The sequence below is a fragment of the Mirounga angustirostris genome, unplaced genomic scaffold (genome assembly GCF_029215605.1).
Source record: "Mirounga angustirostris isolate CCGP_5_RB_7025 unplaced genomic scaffold, mMirAng1.0.hap1 SCAF_3, whole genome shotgun sequence".
Classification (NCBI taxonomy): domain Eukaryota; kingdom Metazoa; phylum Chordata; class Mammalia; order Carnivora; family Phocidae; genus Mirounga; species Mirounga angustirostris.
Genome location: NW_026991711.1, coordinates 69,360,601 through 69,386,106, shown reverse-complemented (window position 1 = coordinate 69,386,106; position 25,506 = coordinate 69,360,601). Strand labels below are relative to the sequence as shown.

Below are 25,506 nucleotides of genomic sequence, written 5' to 3'. Positions count from 1 at the left end.
GGCATCAAGGCCAGGAGTTCCCTTGGATTGGTGATATAATGTTCTATAATATAGCAGGATAGAGAACAAACCTGTGACTTTCCAAACTGATGACTGCATTTAACTTCCTTACACCTGAAACATTAAGAGAAAATATCACCCATACATAGACTGGTTGAAGGAATAACAGAGATAAACCACTTGTGCAAATCGCCTGGGACACAGTAAGCTCAATGAGTGTTAGGTGTTCTTACTATTATCTCTCCTTATTCAAATGTGGTTCTACCATGAGAGACGATGGACTCTGAAAAACAAACTGAGGGTTCTAGAGGGGAGGCGGGTGGGAGGATGGGTTAGCCTGGTGGTGGGTATTGAGGAGGGCACATTCTGCATGGAGCACTGGGTGTTATGCACAAACAATGAATCATGGAACACTTCATCTAAAACGAATGATGTAATGTATGGGGATTAACATAAGAATAAAAAAAACAAAAAACAAATGTGGTTCTAGATTTCTCTCTAATTCACACTTGAACTGTCCTTTTGCATATGTATTTTTATTATGTCACCTCAAATCCTTCTCATAAAGGGTCAATAAGTAAATAAATCCATCTATTTAATTCTGTTAGCTCATGGCTTTACCTTTCTGTTTCCAAGAATGGACAGTTCTTTGATTTCACACAAAAGTAAGACAATTACTTTGGTTTTGTTTACTATTGCCTTCCTGAAATTAGTTCAAAATAAACCTTGATCCCATTGTTGGTATAGCTGGTGTTAGATATGACTGTGATTGTTTAGAATGTTATAATTAAGAATATTATTCAAAGAAATTGTGTGCTATGAATGACACCAAACTCAACTCATAGAGTTCTTATGAAAATTAAAAGGGATGCCATGAAAAAGTTTAGCCATATTAACACTTTCTTTCTATTACATGAGATTTCTGTCCCCTCTTTCACATAGATTTTCTACTGACTGAGGGCAGTACTCCTTTTTGCCAAAAAGGATACTTTCCCTGTGGGAATCTTACCAAGTGCTTACCCCGTGCTTTTCACTGTGATGGTGTGGATGACTGCGGGAATGGGGCTGACGAGGACAACTGTGGTGAGTCCCCCCACTCAGCTCCAAATGCCCACCTCCCCTTGTGAATGCCCTCAAACTGTGCTTGAACCAAATAATAATTGTCATGAAAGGGAAGAGATGATTTGGTATTCTATAGGGAATCCTATTATAACACAAATAATTTCTCCCAATTAATTTGTGATGATGACCAGAATTTTCACAGGTAGGAGTTGCTTAAACCAGAAATATAAAATTGATAAAAACTGAAGTCATATTTTGAAATCTACTTGGATGCCCATATTCTAATTTTAAATGTCTTCCTATGACTACCTCTTTTTGGCTTGGTAATTTGGTTCAGCTGCAGGAATACATTTCATAAAGTGTGAATGGGCTCTGCCTAGAGAACTGATTCATTGAACAGACCTATATTGTGCCAGGGGCTCTTCAACTCACCCGACCACAGCAGGCTCAAGGGAGAGGAGGTCTTATCCTCATGGAGTTCATGTGGACCATGTGAACAAGGAGGACAATAAACCTGTACATAAAAAAATAAAATGTATATAAGTATTAATATTTATTTAAATACTAAATACTGCAGAAAGTGATAAATGCCAGAAAGAATAGAAAACAAGATGATGGGATAGAAAGTGACCTGAAGGGGGGGTTATTTTAAAGATGCAACCAGAGAAAACCTCTCTGAGATAATAACATTTGAATTGAGGACCAAACCATGAAAAACCGTAGAGGAACAGAGTTGCAGGCAAAAGAAACAGCAAGTGTAAAAGCCCTGAGGCTCAATGAAATAAGAAAATGTGTTTGTGGGACAGAAAACCAGAATGGCTTGATCGGAGTGAACAAGGATATAGAAGGTGAGGAGGTAAGCAGAGGCCAGATCACCAAAACTCTTACAGGCCATCTCAGGTCTGCATGTTGGGAGTGTATATATTGTCTAATATAACATGTATATTTTTACTTGAAGAAGCTGATGCCAAGTTGACATGTCTAGCTAATGAGCGAGTAGCCCTAAAACACAGATCTCCTGAATCTGAAAGAATCCTATGTGTATTCTACCACACTGAACTGCCATTCCTTGGCTCTGCCCAACTAGCAATCAAAGTGAGACAACATCGTCCAGGAATGCCAGGCATCTGTCTCTAGAATCTGCTTTCCTGCCCCTGTTATTCATGCATGCTTCCCTCTCACAGAAACTTCTGCCCTCACCTCCTGTGGATCATTCATGCTCATCCTTTGGGATTCAGTTCAGGTCCCATTTTCACCTGAGAAGCTTGGCTTCCCTGGCCCCAATTCCCTGTCCTAAAGCTCTCTCGCCAGTCTAAGATAAGCACCTTTTCTCTCTGTTTCCACAGCATCACAGCTGTACCTGTATGGTTGTACTAAGGGCTGCCTTGTCTTTTCACTGTACTTCTTCCACTAGACGCGAACTTCTTGAGAAGAGTTCTTTGTGTTTTAATTTGCTTTGGTGTCACCAGAGCTAAGACAGTAGAGTACATCGTAGGTGCCCATTCACTGCTCAGTGATGAGGGCAGCTGTCTGGATGTCAATGGGCAAGTCAATCAAATGCTTGGCATTCCCTCTTCACTGTGTGGGAATCAGAGACCCTTCATGTTTATCTGCCTCATGAGGATGTTCTGAATGCAAATTAAAAATAATTTTTGTAAAGGCATCAAATAGAATTATTTTAAAAACAATTGGGGGTATTAATAAGAAATAGAAACAAGTTAAAGGTTTCAGGGATCAAAGGGGACTTGTGGGCAACTATCTAAATTTACTTTTCTATTTGTAAACAAACTTCAGTATCTTACATTATAACATGTATCTCACCATTTTAATAGCATATATTAAAGTAATGATATTTCAGAATCAGGCCTCTTTTTTAAAAAGAATAGAATTTTCTTGCAGAAAAGGAGAAGGAAATTTGGCAAATAAGCTGGTTATGTCCTCTGACAAATTGAGAAAATATGATTTCACTCTATAGGACTAGATAGTCTTCATTAAAAGGAACTTTGCTTTTGCTTTATGAAGAAGAGCAGGTGACACATATTTTATTAACAGTCATTACATCTATCAAGTATTGATCTACACATACATATGCAGCAATATGCATATGACAAAACAATTCAGATTGTATTCTCTTCTGAGGACCTCAAAATTAAAGATGAAACATGTAAACTGTCAGCATTAGAAACAAGTAATATTTTTCAAGATGCATATATGTATGTCAAATAATTATCTAGTTCCATTATATATCTTCTGATACATACATTTGAAATATTTGTAACTGCAAAAAAGGGGAAAACTCCAGATGTTTGCCTAGCTTTTTCTCCCTTACCATCTATGTTATCATTCAATTACTTAAACAAATTTTTAATTGATTTCATTATCAATTTTTTATACTTTTGTTTTGTAATTTGATATTTGATTTATAGAATAACTGACACATATTCATCACCATTTCACAGGAGACACTAGTGGATGGGCGACCATATTTGGCACAGTCCATGGAAATGCTAATAATGTGGCATTAACACAGGAGTGCTGTAAGTGGTATTGATTCAAAGACTCAGTATCAGCTTTGCGAGCAACATGATTTGCGGTGCATGGATTTATATGGGTGGTGTAATAAATTCCCTTTGGAATTTCAATTTCAGTTCAATGTATTTCAATGGTCAACTGGTCTGTTGTCTGCCATGGGACTGAAGAGATGGAAGAAAACAGTATACTCCATTCATGCTCATTTTATGTATTAGCCTATGATTGCAAGAATACATAGATACTGAATAATTATGACAAATAATAAAGATCTTTTTCCCTTTAATTACTTTCTTCAATAAAGATATTGAACACCAACTACTTTCCAGCCCCTATGTTAGGGACTCAGAGTACAATGATAAGAAAGATGTGGCCCCAACTCACAAACACTTCACACTGTAGCAAGAAAGACAAATCCTGATGGAAGCAGGGAAGGTACAATATAGTGCTAAACTGGGGGAATGATGTCTGCACAAGGGAATGCGGAAGCCCGTTGGAAGAAATGAAGGCTGTGCCAGGGGTGGGGAAAGAACCACAGAGAAGATGACATTGAGATGGACTTAGAAGTCCCTGGATGAGGAAATGGGAGGAGGTAACAGGACAAGCAGGGAAGCAAGATCTGCCAAACGCTGAGGTAGGAAGGTGCAGAGCAGCTCCCAGTGCCTTTTTTCCCAGTGGTTCTGAGTGCCTGGAGCAGAGGAGCTGGACCTAGAAGATGAGGCCAGCCCATAAAGGGTTTTGGGGGCACACCTTGGACATTGGCCTCTACTCTGTAGATAGAATCATGTCTTTATACATACCTATATTACATACATGTGTATAATGTATACATAGGCACAATTATGTAGGTGCATATACAATTATATATGTATATTATTATGTATATATAATGCATATATATTTAACACTATATTAATATTATATTATGTACTTTATAATACCAGTTTATAATCACCGCTTATTATGTGCTTTACTATACATACACAGGAGCATCATATATAAAAATTAGAAATTAAAAGATTAAAAATAAATATAACTGAAAGTTCTAATAGTTTCTTCCTGAACCACAATAAGTCATCTTGTACACATCCCATTGTGGAGATCACTGCTGTACACGGTGGACAACCACCCACCAAAATTGTGGGCTTATTTTCTTTTATTTATTTATTTATTTATTTATTTATTTATTTATTTATTTATTTATTTTAATGAAGAGGAAGAAGCATATGATAAGGAGCGTTTGTGAGACTGATTCTTCCACCAAAATTATAGAGAATGGATTAGAACAATGGTCCTCAGCCCTGGGCAACTTTTGCCCCCAGAGAACATTTGACAATTGTCTGGAGACATTTGGGTTTTCACAACTGATGGGTTGCTACTGGCATCTAGTGTGTAGAGGACAAGGATGCTGTTGTGCATCCTATAATGTATAGGACAGCCCCCCACAGTGGAGAATGGGCCTCCCCAAATGTCAACCTTGTCAAGGCTGAGGAGAAAGTACAGTGAAAGAGATACTGATCATTATGTTTCCTGTAATACTTCAGATTAATACTCATAATCTAAAATCAGAAAATGTCAGTGAGAAAAGTTAAGATAGAGATGCAAGAAGCATTCCTGAAGAAGAATACAGAGCCTGTGGGTATGACTAACTTGTAGGTGAGGGGTCTATGTTCACATTGCTCATTTAGACAACAGGCTCAGCTTGGACTACATGGGATTCTTTTATTGGTAAATAAGAGTTTCAAACCCCAGGTTTTCAATCTAATAATATAACCACGATTTTTGATGTCAATAAACATTGAAGTAAACATTCTGAACTTATCTTTAAGAAGTTGAGCTAATTAGCATAAACTTATAAACAACATAGAATATTTTCCAGAATTTTACACACTAGAATGCATCTTTTGAATTAAGCAGGTACTCAATAAAAGTTTGTTGAACTTACCAAAATTCAGTGACATTGATTTTAAAAAGTTTGGATAAAAGTGATTTAAAGGAAACAGAGCAATTAGAAAGAACTTATAAAGATTTAAATAAATAATAATAAATACAAAAGTTGGAAAATAATCCTCATGTTCTTAGCCCCCATCAAAACAATTACCCATAGGATCAGAGGCAAAATCAAGTGCTCCATAAATATCGCTTCTCTCTCTCTCTTTCTCTCTCTGTCACACACACACACACACACACACACACACACACACAGTGATTATCTGTCCCATGGGACAACTTGGCCTGGTTTCTCTGTAGATTTCTCACTCCTTTTATACGCCATTATCTTAATAATTATGTAAGTTTCTTCACAGTAAAATCTGAAGTTTTATTTTTCTTCTGAATGTTTCAGATAGATGGATCTTTGGTTCTCTCCACTTTATAGCATCTATACAATTTTTATCTTCCACTATAACTTTATAGTAATGAAAAACAAAGAACGAAAATAAGAGGGAATCTGACTCAGTTGATTACAATAAGGCACAATGGAGGCTACGGCAGAAACTGCGTCCCTCTCTTCTCCCAGGTCCAGAAGTTTGAAAGGGGAAAAAGAATGGAATTTAATTTTAATCAACAAGCATTTATTGAGCAACCTCTTTGTGTCATTCAATTCAATTAAACTGACTCAATTTTACCCATTACAGATTTACTCCATCATAGTAAGGTTTTTCATCGAAGAGAACTTAATCTTGCTTCACTATACGCTTTTTTGCCATTTAAACCTTTCTGTGGTTTCTTTCTAATCACTTATTAAGTGCCTCTGAAATGACCACTGGAAGCTAGAACTGAGATGAAACACCACATTAGTCTATATTTGGCTAGGTGAGAAGTCTTGTTTGCTTTTATTATGGGCCCAAATTAGTGCACTGAAGGTGTAAATGTTATACTTTCGATGAAGAGAGAACAATGTCATTTATTAGAGATAAGGTCATAATTTTTAAAAAGTATTGTTTTCCCAGTGAAATACTACTCTTTTGCCCCCTAGTTCTAAATCAGTATCCACAACCCTGTGACTGCAAAGGAACTGAATTGGAATGTGTAAATGTCGGCTTAAAGTCTGTGCCAGTGATTTCCAGCAATATGACATTACTGTGAGTAGACTTCGCATCTTGCTGATATTTGCCTGTAAAATCATATGGAAACAATGTAGTCTAATCTAACCTCCCCTTGTTCTGTTTTGTTACTTGTATACTAGCAAAATAATAGAAGCTCCCTTTAAACCACCAGCCATTAGAGAATTCTTCTCCAAGGAAAACAGGTTTTAAACACTGAGTGTTAGATTAGCTTGAGTATCATTTAACTCACAAATGTCTGTGGTCTGGAGTGTTTATTTCAGTTACTTTCTGATCTATTGTTTTTACTAAAATGCCAGTACTGTACAACTAAAAATGGAAATAAAAAGGAAGACCACTAGCTTATTCTATCTCATTTTAAATAGCAGTAATTGTCCAAGATTGCAAAGATATAAAAGATCCATGAAGCTAGCTGTGTTATCACTGTGCAAATTTTCCTGTACTTTGGAAAAATGCTTTGAGAGCCTCAGGAATTTGCAATCATGTTATAATTTGACCATGCATGAGTTAGTTAGGATTTTCTTTTTTTTTTTATTTATTCATTTGAGACACAGAGAGAGAGAGAGAGAGAGAGAGAGAGAAAGCAGGAGCAGTGGGGAGAGTCAGAGGAAGAGGGAGAAACAGACTCCCTGCTGAGCAGGGAGCCTGATGTCGGGCTCAATCCCAGGACCTGGAGATCATCACCTGAGCTGAAGGCAGACGCTTAACCGTCTGAGCCACCCAGGCGCCCCGAGTTGCTTAGGATTTCCTGTTGGTTTTTTTTGGGGGGGGGTGTTTTGTTTGTTGTATTTTGTTAAATTACCCAGAGAGTAAAGATGTTAAATCACCATAGACATTCTAGTCTATGATACTAACCAGACTTGTCAAATGTGTACAAACTGCTTAATTTTGCTTTATGGACTTCTCATTCTCCCATGAGGAAGTTTTCAGTTACCACAGTCATTTTCAAATACATGTTAAGCAGCATGGAGTATCATTAAATATCCTGTTTTCAAGCATGCACTTTCTAGGAAAACTTTCGTTGGTCATTAAACCTGTAATGAAGTCTGCTTTACCTGTTATTTTAGGTCTCTTAAGAAAAACAAAATTCACAGTCTTCCAGATAAAGTTTTCATCAAATACACAGAACTTAAACAGATGTAAGTAGCTATTAGTAGTGTTTTTATGAAGAAATCCTTCTGATGTTTTATTTAAGATGCCTTTTATCTTTTGAAGTAAAATGAAATATAAACTTGATAACTTTTCCATGAAATTTATTTTTCCAAATGTAATTAAGATTAGGAAATTAAGCTTTGAAAACTAGCATATTATCTTTCCATTTCATAATTTAAAATAGCTGAATTGATTTTATTTAAACTATTTTTAGAGAACTAAATTGGAATTGAGATCAGGCATCTAAATAAGAAAACACATAGTTCCATGTGATTTTCCAAGATCATTTGGAAAATGACATTGTAGATTCAGAGGCACTAGATGTACTTTTTAATTTAAAGAGGAATGTTAGTATAGACCAGAATGATCAGATCATTTAAAACACATAATGATAGGATACAGCCTATCTCCCAGGATAATAGGAACAAAACCACAATCTTAGTGAAATCAGTGATATTAGCATATCTGAGGAAAGAAAATGTTAATAAATAGAGCACAGTCAGCAGTGAAGAAATGGTAGTCAGCAAGAAACAAAGTATCAAGATGCCATCTTCCAAGAAAGAAAACCAGGATCTGGGAGACATAATCCCTAGAGAAGTCTCTACTGGAGGACAGGGATGGATTGTCAATTTCCACCATAACTAGCATGAACTATCCTTTGCCATGATTCCCTGCTCACCAAGCAACATTATGATGACTGCATTAACTTCCCAAATTATTCATACTAAAGTATCTGGGCAGTTATCTTGGATAGGGTATAAGAACATTCCTATTGGTGGAGTTGGATATCTCCTATTTAAATAAAGAAATTGAGAATATTCAACCTCTTGTGAGTTTGGTTACCGTATGTCAGTTCCTCTGAGCACAGCCACTATGGGATAATGAAAAGATCAAGTTTCTACACTTGCCAAGATGATCATTAGACTAGATTTAAAAATTAACAAAGTAATGTTGTAAGGCCCCTTGGCAGTACAATCATATTGTTTTATCCTTCAGCCTTCAGCATAGGTTTCTAGAAATGTGAAATATGTTAAAATCTAGAAATGTAAAATACGTTAAAAGGAATAAAAATAAGATGATCTTTGGCTTATACTAAACAGACATATTTGGTTTAAAATGCCATCAACAATTCTATGCTGTTCATGAATTTAGGTACAGATTTTCTCATACAAGAAAAGAAGTCACTGAAGGAAGTCCATGAGTGAGATGGAATCTTCTGTGAACAGAGATAATCATGCCTGGGTTTGATTATAGCCTTTGTAAATATCATCTTACATCTCTGTAAATACCATCCTGGAGCATGTGGTCATGTTGAAATTGCCACCGTGGAGTAGCTGTGCGTGGACTCTGGGTTTCCAGATTCCTCCAGAGAGGAAATCCTAACTGCTAATCTTACTGGAAATTCTTAGAATCACCACATGTTCATTCTATGAATCAGTATTGTGCTTGCAATTGCCTGAATAATGCTCAAGGGAGGAAAAATAAAATAGCACTAGCAGAAAGGGAAAAAAAAAGGCTCATGTTGTAGAGTACATTTCAATTCTATGATCTAGAGTCGTAGAAATTTTATGAATTTTTAATTAAATCTTCTTATTATTTACAAGGCAACTAAAGTCTGCAATGGTTAAATGATTTAACTAAGATCTACAACTAGTAAGTGGAAGAGCCACATTTAGAACCCCTATCTTCTGATGCCCAATGCAATGTTTATTTTACAATAACCAGAAACTAGAGATGGAAAGAAATCATTCTAGCATCAGATTGAATGTTCTACCAACACATACTGTCCTAGACCATACAGAACTCCCTTCTGTACATTTTCCCTCTAATTTGGGACAAGTTGACTTCTGAGAAGGCAGAGAGATCACCAGAGGATCAAGCAAAGGAGAGTTAAATTTCAACTACTCAGACCAAGTCCTTTTGTGGACCACTGATCTATGTCAATAATATCTCTTGTAGTATCGGGTAGCCCACTTAAGGGAAGAATATGGAATCACTCCTTTTGATAATTCAGGCCCCAATTTTTCCTAGTGAAATAAAATAGGGATTAACCCTAATTGCCCAGAGCAGCTGGAAAATTCTCCAAATAAATGTTTACTTCTACTTTGTCTGAGAAAACCTAGGTGCCACATTATCACCCAGCAGAGGCTTTCTCAATGCAAGCTGCTATTTGATGCTTTCTAGGCAGGTTGATTCACCCGGAGACTGAGAGAAAAGAGATCAGGAGACCCTCATCAATAAATACTCACTAAAAGGGCGCCTGGGTGGCTCAGTTGGTTGAGCGACTGCCTTCGGCTCAGGTCATGATCCTGGACTCCCGGGATCGAGTCCCACATCGGTCTCCCTGCTTGGCAGGGAGTCTGCTTCTCCCTCTGCCCTCTTCCCTCTCGTGCTCTCTGTCTCTCATTCTCTCTCTCTCAAATAAATAAATAAAATCTTAAATAAATAAATAAATAAATACTCACTAAGTTATCTATTGAAGGCAAAATACTGCACAATTCTTTATATTTATATAACACTTTTTAAAGTTTACAAAGAATCCAACATTTGGAATTCTCATTTGGACTTTGAATCCCTAAAATCTGTGAGGTGGGGGCAGACATCATGAGATCCTTTTAGAAATGAGGGTATATACTCTGGAGAAGAGGGTTTGTTTGCCCAAAGGCAGCCATCTGACAAGTATTAGAGCTTGGCCTCAAAGCCAGACCTCTGACTGTGGTCCTTTGGAAGCTTAGCTGCATGATCCAGACTCAGAATATTGTTATTGTTGATGAAAATGTCCATTAACCAAACTTTGATTTGAAAATAACTCAAGTTCTTTATAAGCATTACTCGAATATCACAAAGCAGCTCATGAGCTCATGAGTACCCCAGCCCCTTTTCTCCCACTCTTCAGCAGCTCCTGCCACTCCTCCAACCCCCAGCCTCAGACATGCCCTTCCCTCTCCTGTCCTACTCTTACCTTCTCCTTCCCTATTCTGCATTACAATAGCCCAAATAACCATAGCAAAACCCAAACCATCCCCAGGAGAAAGTGTCCAGGGAATGGACAACCCCCAGAACCCTTGGTAGCATTCATCAGGAGGGTAAAAGCTGAGAAAACCACATGTTCATTCATTCTTTCAACAAATATTTGTTGATACGTGCAAGGTGCCACATACTGAGGATACAGTTGTAAATACCACCAAGAAAAGGCCTCTCTTCATGGAGCTTAAGGTACAAAGTTGGAGCATAGACAATAAAATTGAAAATACACAGTGTGTTAGATACTGATTAGGGCCATGGAGAAAAATAAGCCAGGAAGGGAATGAGGGCATGCTAAGGAAAAGAAATTTCAAAGAATATGTTAATAAATTTTGTCCTGTCACTTAGCTCTACTATCATCTTTAAAGCTTCCCATCTTTATTAGACTTACTCCGTGAAACAGATCAGAACACACCCAATCAGCCCTCCACGTAAGTGTAGATATTTAAAGCTGGCTGTTATTACTCTGCATGTTCCACAAGTCTCTTCAAGCAGAATTCTCTCCCGGAAGGACCTGGTTTCATATCTGATCAACATTCTGGTCACTCTAATCTGTATATGTTCCCCTACATTTGCTTTACATGAGGTATTTAGAATAAATGTAATATTATCACTGTGATATGACCAAAGCAGGGCAGGAGAAAGCTCGCAACATTTCCTTTCTAAACTCTATATGCCCTAAGCTTACATTTGCTTTTTGGTGGCTACTTCATTCCCTTAACTGTCAGTGATCATGCTTCTAAAATTCCCAATCTTGTGCCATAGGTGTTTCTGCTAAGTGATGGCTACTCCATCCTGCATTTGTGCACTTGGCATTTGAGAGCTAGTGGTGGGTCCATAAATTATCCCTATTCTGTTTCATCTTGTTAGAGTCAGCTTTTCTTATCAGACTGTGAAGAACTTTTTGGAAAATTCAACATATTTACTATTCTTCCCAGCATTCTGTCATATGAAAATTAGATGAACCACCTTTCCCCGTATCATGGAGTAAAATATCGAAGAGGATAGCGTCAAATACTGTTTCCTGAGCCCTTCATCATCATCCTTAAAATAATGTGTATTGTTCTTTATTTTGTCCATAAAACCATCATAAAACCATTTGATCAATGCCTGGTAGACCTATAAGCAATGTCAGCCACGTGTTTGTGTCGGACTGATCAGTTTTTCAAAGAAAAAAATCAAGTTGGTCTGACATGCCCTGATTCTCGTGTAGTCCCCTGTTCACTTTCTCTTTGAGGCGTTCATAGGCAGTGTCCTAAATAGCCTGTTCTGTGATCTTGCCCAGAACCAACACCAAACTCATCCTTCTCTGCACTGGGATATATCCTAAGAGATCACTGAATCTAACTTTGAGTGAGATTGTGGTCTAGAAAGCTCTAAATATTCAGTGGATTGAGGTCATTTAGGCATCCAGAAAAATAAATTTATAAATCAAAATGAAATCTTATTTGCCAGATGAATAAATGTTGTTCAACTTATCTGAATGCTTTTACTATTGATCAGATTACTCATTTTAATAATCTTTTAAAATATCAAGAATTTCTAATATTGGGAGGAAGAAATTTAAGATGACCTTTCAGAAAAATAAAATATAATTTATAACATTGACTGTAATACTTTATCACCACTACCATGGAAACCAACAGCAGTTCTCCCCGCCATTGTTTTTTTTTTTTTTTTAAGATTTTATTTATTTATTTGACAGAGAGAGAGATAGCGAGAGCAGGAACACAAGCAGGGGGAGTGGGAGAGGGAGAAGCAGGCTTCCTGCCGAGCAGGGAGCCCGATGTGGGACTCGATCCCAGGACCCTGGGATCATGACCTGAGCCGAAGGCAGACGCTTAACAACTGAGCCACCCAGGTGCCCTCTCCCCGCCCTTGTAACATAAACCTTATATAAATCAGAAATTCCTTCTTAAACATGGTTCTTGTTCAAGGCAATCATTGGCAACAAAATGTAGCTCAAGGAGTCTGCCTGGCTCATGAATACAAAATGTTGCATTAAAAAATAGCCTATAAACATGCATGTCATTAAAGCATTTATTTGCTTTAGTTTCAGGTACATAAATTCCTGGCGTTTCTGCTTGAAAAGTCCTGACAGCTGAAACAGCAGGAATTCATGAACCAGTAAGTTATTCTTAAAAAGCCATTCAATGTAAAGTATATTAAATTGGCTCATATCTCAGCTCTGAATAAAAAGAGGACACCACTTGCCAAATTGTCATGTTTCCAAATTTCCCCTCATATTCACCAAGCTTCTATCCTGCAAAGAAGAAAGGGGATACTACAGGATCAAGTTAAAATTCACTAGCCTAAGTCTGAGACAGGGGACTTGGGACTCTGGTTCTCTGTGGGGTGCCAGCAAACTGAAGTCAAACCAGAAGACTAGAGGCTCTTCATTATTTAAGGAGTTGGATTCTCAGCTCATGTCAGGGAAGGCAGAGAGGCTGTACATGTCCAGTGAGTCATGCAGATTGAAAGCACAGAGTCAAATTCAAAATTTATGACTGCCCATCTCTTCAAGACTTTGCGAGCATGTAGGTAAAATGTGCATTCCACTTTTGAATACATTATCTTGAATAAAATATAAATCACACTAGTTAGGTGGTAAATCTTATATTTAAGAGGAACTTCAATATACCTATATTATAGTATTATATTCTTTTTCTGTTTTCATTTATTGTTGTAACACAATTCATTATTTTAATTTTCATTACATCACTCAAGGGCTCTGAAATGCTAAAACAGATATTGATCTGTATGGATTCATTCTATTCATAGCAGAACTTTAAAACCAAAAGCACAATTTATACTGCAATGGGAAGCATCTCTTCACAGACATGGTGCAGGGGAGGAGGGTTGGAAAGACATGAGGTCTCCATAGGTTTCAGGTTTACTTTGTGGGATTGAAATGGATGTTTTGTGTATCTATGGATGTAATGCATGTGCTCTGTAGAACCAGCCTTTTCCACTCGGTAGTACACAGAGAAAATGACAATATTTGTTTAACACTTAGGGTTATAGATGGGTTCACTGATAACTGGGAGCTGATCTCCGCTTTACCTAGCTACCTGAATGGCTGAGGTTTTTAATATCTTGGCACACCTATAATGCCTTTGCTAGAGAATGAATAGTTACAGTGTAACAAAATTCAGAGTACAGTCATATGCTAAAGGAGCACATGTTCTATGAATAGTTTGGCAATGAAGTATCATAACAGTTAAGAAGGTGTTGTGCAAGATTTTAGGAACCAAAGCAAATAAAAAATAAGAGATAAGGAAGTCATTCAAAAGACTATGTAGTCATTAATTACTATTATTAGTGGAAAATTCCTGCTCCTAAATACCTCTAGAAAATATGAATTCAAGGCTAACCTCTCATTGTATAATGAGCACAGGAAATGGAAATTATTTACTTAGATACTCCCAACTTAGATATTATTGAATAATACTCTATTGCTAAATTGCTTCAGGGGTTAAGTAAATCATGATCCTGTGAGCTGAAGTTGATGTACTAGCCCCAGTTCAACTACTCATGCCATTTGTGACCTTGAGCACCATACTAACTCCCTTTGTACTTCTTGCTCTGCATCTCAAAATAAAAAAGAATAAGACTTGCCCTCTCCTTTTTCCAGGGGAATAGAATGAAGAGAAATGAGGATTTAAAGTTGGAACTCTGTGCTGAAAAAAATAAAGCTCAACAGTGAGACTGGTTGGTCTCACATGGGGCGTATCTCTTGCAAGTCAGGATAAGAAAACTGTAAAACAAGACCCCTTTGCTCCTCAAACTCATCACACACGAGCTCAGCAGTGCAAACCAGAGATGCCCGAATTTCACTGCATGGGTGCTAGAGGGACGGGGGGGCATTGGCTAGGTTCACAGCCATCTCTCATGGGCAACACCTCTACTGCTCAACATAAAAATAGGACTTGGGACTTTATAAGCCAGTTTCACAAAGTGTCTTTTAGTTGAAGGAAGTGGAGACCACATTCAACAACTTGATAAAATACCTAAACCATAATCACATGACTCTTCTATCTTATTCCTACCAGATTTCTTCAGCATAATTGTATTACACACATTTCCAGGAAAGCATTTTTTGGATTACATAACCTGCAAATATTGTAAGTAACTTCTTTATAATTATGAGTACAATTTTAAGTAAAGATTAGAAGGGTAGAATGGTCATTTTTGAACGCTTAACTTGGCTATAGTGAAATGGGAGGAATCGGTTATCACGAAGTACTTAGATTAGTTATTATGCTAAAAGAATTATTAAAAGATTCCTAGTTTTACCAGTTACAAAGGCTCTCCTTAACCTTGTCTTCTCAAGTTTGGGTCATTTCCACAATATTTTAGCATTTTATTTTTTCTAACTCTCACTAATTTACCTATATATTTTCTTAAAATGCTAGTCTACTAAGGATGTGACCAAAAAGGACAAAAGCAAGAATAACCTCCTCTTATACTCTTAAAAAAGATAATATTCCAACACACTGCTTTTGGCCATTTTGCTGGTCCTTGCCCTGGTGTTGCATAGACTAGGCTTGTTATCTGTATCTCCTAGTTGTTCCTTGATTTCTTCCCCTCTTCTTATCCAGTTGGGTGCTTTCAGAGACAGATGTCCATACTCCATAATCATCAGCAGCAGCTCATATTCTGATTATATGTGACTAAAATGGAGCATTGAGTTTGCCTAATTGACTTGCGCATGCTATTTATAGGTATCTCAATCACAACTGCATCACAGCTCTCAGACCCGGAGTATTCAAAGACTTACATCAGCTAACTTGGCTGTAAGTAGTCTAGTCTCCTTCCCCCTCAAAAGATCAGTCTTGATGATATACATCAATGCTTATCGTTTCCATCTATTTATGTATCTTGTTTATTATACTCATTTTTCTGACTGTCACATAACCTGGAGCACTTTACCCAAGCAATTCAGATAACGGCATGCCGAATGGTAGTTATGTGCAAAGAAATCTGTGCCATGCTTTTTCAGGAAGTTTCCTGAGTCCAGCCAGTGTTTACCTCTTCCAGCGTTTCTCAGCCGCAGCTCTGTTGGCATTTGATCCAGATAATTCTTGGATGAGGGGGGTGTTCTTGTGCATTTTGGGATGTTTAGCAGAACCTGTGTTCTCTACCCCAGTTGATGACAGTAGTCCTGATTCCCAGAGTTATGACAACCAAAAATGTCTCCAGACATTCTCAAATGTCCCCTGACCTAGAAAGTAAAGCAAGTTAAGGGCTTTTTTGATTTCCAGAACATTCATAGAAAAGTCTGAAAATATGGTAGTTTGTGGTGTTTCATTACTTTCCAGGCTGAGCCACCAGCTCCATACCAAGGACTCTCACATCAGGCGTTTGTGTTTTCATCAGGAAAATGAACGTCAGGCAGTTAGAAGGGTCTATGTGTCAGTTTGCCCATTTTCTATAGGTTCGCCTGGCCTAATGGAAAAAGCCAGAACTTCAGCTTCATCCAGATCCTGTGTATGCCGTGGTCCTATGCTTAATGTTCCAGGCAACTTTCTTAATCTTCCGAATTTCTCATCTGTCAACTATAATCACAGTTCCTTTCTAAGAACAATGTTGTGAGGTTAAATCACAGGGCATGTATAAACTGCCACATGCAGAGCTCCTGGCATATAGTAGGTGCCCAATGCCACTCCCTTCTTCAACTCTTACCCTCAGGGACTCCTGGTTTCAAAGGCACAAGAAAAAAGAAGGCATATTTCCCTTTAGTCTATTTCTTTCTAGGAAAATACCATATATCATTAGAAACGATGATTTGAATATATGAATATTTCACTCTTTCACCCTCAAAGCTCCTAATGAGTTTGTTTGTGCAGACCTTATTAAATGCATCATGTAAACACCATGAGACCAAAGAACTATTTGTGATTTCCTAAGAATTTTTTTTCCTCATTCACTCTTCATTCAATCAGTAGGTCAAAGCATTCACCAAGCCTGTATTCAGCTAATTAATAATTCAGCTTGTGCTGGACCCAAGTATACAGAGGTGAAGCGTATGACTCAGATCTTGAAGTCCAATGGGAGGTGGAAGCAGGCAGAGAAAACAATCAGGACAGAGCTCATAAGGGCTGGGATGGGGGGTGGTAAGAATTTGGAGGAAAGAGCCAGGGTGAAGGAGGGGCTCTCAGGGAAGAGGATGGAGGCCAAGTGTGGACGGGCAGGAAGGAAGAGAGCAGGTGTTGGGGGAGACATTATTGTCATGGGCCTTTTCTTGTTTCCTGGTTTTATTTCACAAATGTCTCTGATGCTGGAAATGTTTGTGATATGTTTTTTTCAGAATTCTAGATGACAATCCAATAACCAGAATTTCACAGAGGTTGTTTACTGGATTAAAGTCCTTGTTTTTCCTGTAAGTGTTCATCTAACCTTCAATACATCTGTCTATAAATTGCAAAAACATCTAACACTAGCTTACAAAAAAGAGCTTTAAAAAAACTCAAGCCTGCCAACATTTTTATTAGTCAAAACCTTTCCTATATGTCCAACCACAGTTACTGTTGCGATTTCCTGGCCATGGTATATTTTAAGCCTACTGGTTGATTGCTTTTTGATCTCCTTTAATTTCCTTTAATCCTAAGGCATGTTTGACTTGCAGTGGTTAACCAAAGATAGTATTCATTTTTATCTCCTAACTACATTTAAATCTATCAGAATCTCCCAGGAGTTCAGCTCCGACTACATTTTTAACAGAGGGAAATGTGCCTTTGCCCAGCGAGAGTCACTAAAAATTCCAAAATCTTTGTCCCACCGACAGAGCTGTTCTCATAATTATGTTCTCACTATTTATTAATACACTGAAATGATTTATCAGCAGGGGATTATTATGTTCCTTTATAGCTGATCGTATAGCATCATTATTTTTCCATCTGTCAAAAGGGACCACAATATCATAAATTAATTGTGCAGCTTAACATGCTAATGGGTTGTTTTCTTCCCCCCAGAGCCCCTGCTACCATTTCTTAGATTTAATGCAGTTTGCGATGTGGCCCTTTAATACTGTAAGTGATTAATGTTTCCCTTAAGAAAAAACTCTGGATGTAGGATGCTAGAAATGATTGCAAATTTGAAGTTTACAAGGAAAATTACCATGAACTTCAAAATTATTACTCAATATATACTTTTGTTTCATCTCATAAAATTAAACTGTACAATGTTTATTCCCAGGTTATATATATCATACTTTTGTGTTCATAGTTTCTTTGACATCTGCCTCCTTTTCCGTGCCGTTTGCATATCTAAAGATCATTTTGAAGAGGTTATGTCTGTATTCTTTATCCGGATGTGTTGATTTTAGCATGCAAGTTTCCAAATTGTGGAAATAGTAAAAATGCTGTTCTTAAAGTGGCATATCATTTTGTTTCTAATTAACATCTTCTTTGTGTAAAGGTCTATGGTTAATAACCACTTAGAAGCCCTTCCCAAACAGATGTGTGCCCAAATGCCTCATCTCAACTGGATGTGAGTATGCATTTAGGAGCTAATTTTTCTTCATCCAGATTAAGGAAACTAGACCTGAAGTTAATTCATGATTACATAAAAAGCCCATTGGTGATCTTTCCAAAACCCAAATCCGATTATGTTATTTCCTGGTTTAAAAATCTTTTGAGAATTCCACTGGGTGTGCAGGTCAAATTCAGACTTGCCCCTGGAGCACCCAAGGCCCCCCATTTTCTATCTCTTCCTCCATATAGTCTACTACCCTGCTCCTCCTCCTCACGAGTCTTCCTTCCAGATGCACCAAACTGCTATAATCAATTCCCCGGGCACATATTATTCCTTCAATTAGAAAATCTTGCTCCTTTATTCTTTTGGTTAACTCCAACATCTCCTTCAAAAATCAGCTTAAACATCCCCTCCAGGAGGCCATCCCTGACATGCCAGTCAATTTTATTGCCTGCTTCTCTGCCTCCTTTATTTACACTATGGACAGACGTCCACCATGCCACCTGGTCCCTACACTGCACACCTGTCTTGCTATCACTATCACAGAACCATCGGTTTACTTGTCTGTCCCCTACTACTCTGTAAATTCTACTAGGGCAGAAACCCCCCTTGGGATTTATATCCCAGCATTTGTACAATCACCAGCACATAATAACTGCTCAAAAACCTTTGTGAAACTAATGTGCTAAACCATTTCCACTCCTTGTTAACTTTGAACCAATACTTGTTTAAAACACTTAGTTGGTTTACTTAATGGCTTCACTACCACTACTCCCCATTCCTGCCACCTTCATCTTCACAGTCTCCTGAGACAGGCTGTATTGTCCCACGCAGACATCTCTTGCCCTGTGAAATGCTGATTGTACCGTCCCCTGGAACTCTCCTCATTGTTAAATCAGGGGACTCAATACTCATAAGATGATAAAACTGTAGTGTCTCAGCTTTTGATCCTTTCTGAGCTAGCCTTACAATTACTTGTTACAACTATTAGGTGCCCTTGTGTTTATTTACTGACATACATTTCTTTATTTCTTTATTATTTATATACCTGTTACCACAATACTTTTAAGGCAATAGAGGTCTTACGTAGATGTGCCACTGCCGAAAGGGAAATAATGGTCTGAACATGAGAATAAAACTTGTTAAGAATAGGTGAGAAAAAACAACTTAGAAAACACATGAGCACATCTGCACAATGAGAAGCAAACAGGAAAGGGTGAAAGTAGCAGAAAAAGATCAGGGCCCAGGCCTGTTCCCCAAAATGGACATCAGCAACCAAGAGGAGATCGGGAACCATTGTCAAAACCCTGGGTTCTGGCATACTCATGGTCACTCAAGGCTCCTTCAAACACTAGGGGAAAATGTAGACATCCAGTGAAAATATGTTGTTAGTAAGATAGTCTGATTGCACATGGAAAAGGGCCTTTAAACCAAGAGGGCAGAGAACTGAGAGGTCAGACCCAAAAAAACCCCATAAGGAAAAAAAAACTGCCCTGGCCAGGCTTCTCCTCCATCACTTGCCATCAGTAGGGCTATGCTCTCAACTCTTTACTGTTATACCTGTGAAATGTAAAAACATTTATTCCCATTCCATTTAACAATATCTGGATCTTAAAAATATATATATATATATATTTATTTATTTATTTATTTATTATTTATTTATTTCACAGAGAGAGATAGCGAGAGCAGGAACACAAGCAGGGAGAGTGGGAGGGGGAGAAGCAGGCTTCCCGCCAAGCAGGGAGCCCGATGTGGGGCTCAATCCCAGGACCCTGGGATCATGAGCTGAGCTGAAGGCAGACACTTAAAGACTGAGCCACCCAGGCGCCCCATATTTGGACCTTTAAGAGAGTATAGTGTTTATTATTTTAATCACAGTATTTTAAGGCTGAAAAAAATATCGAGTTCTTACAAGACCACCTGGATGGCTATAAAATGAAACTTAAAAGGGAATGACAAAAGGATTGGTGATTTTAGTGTTAATGTGAGAAATGTTCAGAAGCAGCAAAATAGCTATTGTCATATATATATGGAGGATTATAGGAAGCAGACTATAAAAAGAAGTTAGGAGACTTGGCAGGAAAGTTGCCTCTGTCTCATTCCTTGGTGCTGCTAGGAGTGGTAATGTCAGAGTGCTCCCAAGGGGGGTTCCCTGATGGTGAGATGCCGCTGCCATAAGGGATCACCAGCAGGATGTAATCATTCCACCGGTGCTTCTCCAGTGTCAGCACGCATCGCAAACAACATGAGGACTAGTTAAGACCGCAGTTCCTTTGCAATGACGTGGATGGAATATCATGCTAAGTGAGATAAATCAGTCAGAGAAGGAAAAATACCGTATGATCTCACTCACAGGTACAATTTAAGAAACAAAACAAATGAGCCAAGGAAAAAGAGAGAGAAAGAGAGAGAAGCCAAGAAGCAGACTCTTAACTATTGAGAACAAACTGATGGTTACCAAAGAGTGGCTTGGTGGGGGGATGGGGAAACTAGGTGATGGGGATGAAGGAGGGCACTTGTGATGAGCGCCAGGTGTTGTATGGAAGTGCTGAATCACTATATTGCACACCTGAAACTAATATAATACTGTATGTTAACTATAGTGGAATTAAAAAAAAAAAAAGACCTCAGTCCTAAGGACTGGGATGGAGCCCGAGGGTCTGCATTTCTAAGAAGTCCCCAGGTGACGCGAAGGGCTGTCCCAGCCACACTGGAGCAGGGATACACCCAGCGGCAGGATCTCAGAGGCATGGTGGAGAGAGCGGTCATTTCGTTTCTGGGTTTCAGCACCAAAAACAAATAAAAAACAAAAACAAAATAAAAGAAAGAGTAGTCACTTTCCATCATGCAAATGGATACATATCCTGACTCTGGTGTTCAGTATCTGGAAGATAAATTTGCTTGGGTTTCTCCTTTAGCAAAATAGAGATGAAAGTATCTACGTGATGTCAGTGGAATGTGAGAATATAAGGATCTATGATGCCATGGTTTAGTGTCTAGGCTTTAAATACAGACAGATCTGGGTTAGGAGGTCAATTCTACCATTTACCAGCTGTGTGACCAGAAATAAAGTGAATTCCCAAGAGCCTCACATTACTAATATGTTAAATGGGTGGGAAGGAGGGGGAGAAATAATACCAACTTTGCAGGAATGCTGTTATGCACTCAGAACAGTACCTGACACCATAGAAGTCTAATAAATGGTAGTTACCACTATGATGGTAGCAATATAATGATAATTAATAGCATGGTATCTAGCACAGAGAGACACTCATGAAATATTGGGCTGCCCTTTCCCTCAATTTTATTAAGTTGAATATTAATTGGAAGGGGAAAAGAAGCATAATATTAATTATATTATTAACCCTACAATAATTAGGAAGAAAGCATAAAAATTGGAATGAGGAAAAAATAAAGTTCAGAACTGTTATATCAACAAAAAGTGCCTGTAGACATGTGATTTGTGCAAAAACATTAAAAATATTTCTCCTCCATGCCTTTTAGGGATTTGGAAGGCAACGGGATAAAACATCTTAGGAAGTCCACCTTTCTGTCATGCAATTCACTCACGGTGCTGTAAGTATACAATGGAAATCAGTAAAGAGGGGAAACCCAGTAGATTTGGAAGTCAAAAGAAAATACTGACAAGGAATTTTAAAGTAGTGTTTTGTTTACAGCCTTGGTCTGAAACTGCAGTCCTAGAAAACGCACACATAGATTTATCAGTTTTGATGGTGGGTCCCAGCCTTCAGTGTAGCTGCCCAGCCTCTAGATTTCCAGCAGCTCTGCTTCTTGCTGAGGGCAATCAGCATTTCCATGCATCCTCTCAGCTGAGCTGGCCTCTAACCCTGTGATCACTCAGGAAATGAGATAATGTGTGCGCAAACGGTTAGCTCTACAACAATTAGCTTTGTTATCCCTTGTGAACAGTTATCCCTTGATGTCTCTTCTTTCTCTCTAAAGAAAAAAATAATTTTATTCTTAAGGGAAGAATATCTGATGTCTTCTGGTTTGCCAAAGATTCTGATTGGTGATTCTGATTGCTGATTACGTTTTTCAAAGGGTGTGGGGGGTGGTATGCACGTGGATCGGCTATGGCATATTTGCCCTGGTAAAAACACAAGAATTTTGCTTTGGTTTTAACCATAGTTTTCCACATGCAGTAAGCAGTAATGTTTGATGGTTGCACAGGTGGTTGGAAAAGAAAAATTGGAGTATATTCATTTGTAGTCGTCTAACCACTGTTTTTCAACAAACTAAGAGATAAGGTTATTGCCAGGCTACGTATCTATCAATCAGATTGCAGACTAGCATATTTAATGAGAAAAGAGGGGCTATCCCACTCAGCAGATGCAAAGAGTTTATTCCTTTTCTCATAGATAATGACAGAGAACACTGGTACAGAGAACACTGGTAAACTAAACAAATTCCATTGACACCTTCTGTTTTATAGCCCCGTGTAGCTTTTGAATCACTGTCACACTCATGATCTCATTTGTTAACACCTCTGTAAGGCAGTTAGCGGCAGACCCCCTCTTTTTACTGTATATCTTGGAGAATTCCATTTCTAGACAAAGGAAGTGTAAAACCACTGCCTTCCCCACCACCACCCAATTTAAAATCCATTTGTGGCCCCAGAAACTGCTATGGGGTTGGTTTAAGCTTTGTTCTTTCTGGCCTTTTCCTAAGGAATGTGCCTTACACAAGGATCCTCTCTCTCAAAGCCTACTCTAATTAATTAACAGGTTCCAAATTTGACATCCGTGTGTGTATATTGGGAAATGAACACTTTCTGAAATAATCAGATTCCAAACAAAACGCAGCTTCATAGACCACACTCAGCACTTCAAATTACTTATGGCAGCATTTCCTAGAGAGAACACGTGGATATCCTTGGTGAGAAATTTCTGCTTTACGTTCCACACCAGAACACACCTTACTTTGAGATTTCAAAGGAGGCCTTATGGAATTACCCCCCGGATCAGTGGCATCTCCCAATGAGAACTGGTTCTTACAGTAGACACAAACCAACAGTGCTGACTCTCACCATGTCTTACAGGTTTCTGCCTAGAAATCAAATTGATTTTGTTCCAGAGAAGACATTTTCTTCATTAAAAAATTTAGGAGAACTGTAAGTAGCATTGTCTACTAGGAAAATAGGATTGCTTCTTCCAAGATTATAAATTTAAGTGACTAGGGAGGCTGCTTTTTCCCTAGTGGCAATCAAATTCTGCAGACTCCTGGATATTCAAAATCAATTAAGAGAACCAACATTATCCTAAAGCCAAAAGCATATTAAAATCAAACGGTGGGCTTAATATGGATTTAGCCTACTCTAATTTCTCTCCCTATTTTCTTTGGGTGATTTCCTGTGTGTGTGTGTGTGTGTGTATGTGTGTATGTGTGTTTGTGTGTGTTTTGGAGCAAATGAGTTTTCCAGAGCTCCTTAAACTCAAGGATTATTATCTCTAATGGCTGGAGTATAGTTAATTCTCAATAAATGCTTGCTAAATGAATAAGTGACTAAAATCATATTAATCATGACTGAACAAAGGAACAAAGATGCTTATTATCCCTTGAGAAATTACGACTTCCAGAGTAGATGAAGCAAATACAAATGTCTAGAATGATTGGGTTTATTGAAAAATATTCAGAGAGCTCATGTAACTTTTTCTGTTCAAATATATGTTTTGTGGAGCTAAAACTTTTAAAAACATCTGTCTTGCTATTAATTCATTGCTACCCCCATAATTGTGTATCACTGGAAGTTAAAACTAAGTCTGTTACACTGGAAGTTAAAACTAAGGGGGTGACTTGGGTATAGAACTCCTCCTCCTGATCTGAAGCCTAAAAATGGAAATTAATTTCTTTATTTACCTCTCCCCCGTTCTTTATGCCTTGTTTAGAAATCCAGGAAGTACTGGGGAAAATAACTCAGAAAGAGTAATTTGAAAACTAATTCACGAATAATCAAGATAATTCAAAAGAATTTATAAGTATCACAAACTAAATCCACCTATATTTACTAAGTGCCTAGTATGTGCAAGACACTCCATTACAACTAAAAATATTGTCATTTTATGGCAAAAAGTGAAAAGCAGCTCCCTCAGAATCGCTCGCTTATTCTTCACAAGGGCATTCCTGATGAGACTTTAGAGGGTTGATAGGGACTTGGGTTATAGGGTAGAGAAAGCGAGCAGCCCAGGACACACAGGAGCATGTTTTAGGTGCAAACTTACGGAAACAGTGGTACGGAGTCCACATTTTGAAAAATATTCTAATCCTCTTTTTATCCTACACTTAGGCAGAGCCACACACATTCCCACCCCCCAAAAAAAGAGTCTGATTAAGAGATATTAGCTTGTTTTTTAAAACATCACCAATAATCTATTCCAATCCACTGTTCATCAGTAAGTGAAAAAAGAAATACAGAAGTTTATAGAATTAACTTGAACAAGGCATTTTTACTTCCTGAATTTACAAAAATGTTAGATAATTTTACTATGCCTTCATGACAACAAACCATGCTGGAGAGGAATAAGCACATTTAGGTGAGGCCATTAAAGTCCTTTCTTCCAAAAGGCTGTACTTTGTTTTTCGACATAACACTTAACAGGATGTTTTCTAGCTGCACAAGACATCATCATCTTGCTCTGTTGTCATGCTCACTCTGACCCATGCAAGCTCGTGGCTTTCCTTCTACACTAGACCCGGGTGTCCTCTTCTTACCTGCAGCCCCAGATCAGAATTGCCACCTGGCAGGACAACTACACTTGGATATCATGATAGCATCTCAAAAGTAATCTGTGACAATTAATTTATAGATAACCCTTACCCTCCTGCCAGCTTCTTTCCCTGAACTTACCATCATAGGGCTATCGGCATCCTTCCTGGCAGCCAGGCTCCAAGCCTCTTCCTTTCCCTTCAACCCTCCTTACACTTCATGTCCTACCAGATGGTGAGACCTGCCCATGACCCCCTTAAGCCCTCATCAGCTTTCACATGGTACAGGGTCAAAGCCTCCTGCCTGGTCTCCATCGTTTGACTCTCCGACTTTTCATGCTTCCGACAGAACTATCATCCCATGAACCAGAGCATAGTATGCCCCTGTCCTGCTTCATATTCTCCCTCCTTGTTGCCAGATTTCAATGTTAATGTTCAGAAGAATCACAAGGGATACTGGATTAAAATGCAT

At 38.3% G+C, this 25,506-nt stretch overlaps 1 protein-coding gene across 1 annotated transcript in view; it reads left to right on the top strand.

Moving 5' to 3' along the window:
- RXFP2 (relaxin family peptide receptor 2) overlaps positions 1-25,506 on the top strand; it is a 46,678-nt gene that overhangs the window by 5,476 nt on the left and 15,696 nt on the right. Inside the window, exons 2-11 of the mRNA XM_045868530.1 lie at positions 919-1,083; positions 3,522-3,599; positions 6,569-6,674; positions 7,724-7,795; positions 14,885-14,956; positions 15,557-15,628; positions 17,143-17,214; positions 18,252-18,323; positions 21,816-21,887; positions 23,371-23,442. Coding sequence (XP_045724486.1) covers positions 919-1,083; positions 3,522-3,599; positions 6,569-6,674; positions 7,724-7,795; positions 14,885-14,956; positions 15,557-15,628; positions 17,143-17,214; positions 18,252-18,323; positions 21,816-21,887; positions 23,371-23,442 — 853 coding nt within the window. The remainder of the gene's footprint in view (positions 1-918; positions 1,084-3,521; positions 3,600-6,568; positions 6,675-7,723; positions 7,796-14,884; positions 14,957-15,556; positions 15,629-17,142; positions 17,215-18,251; positions 18,324-21,815; positions 21,888-23,370; positions 23,443-25,506) is intronic.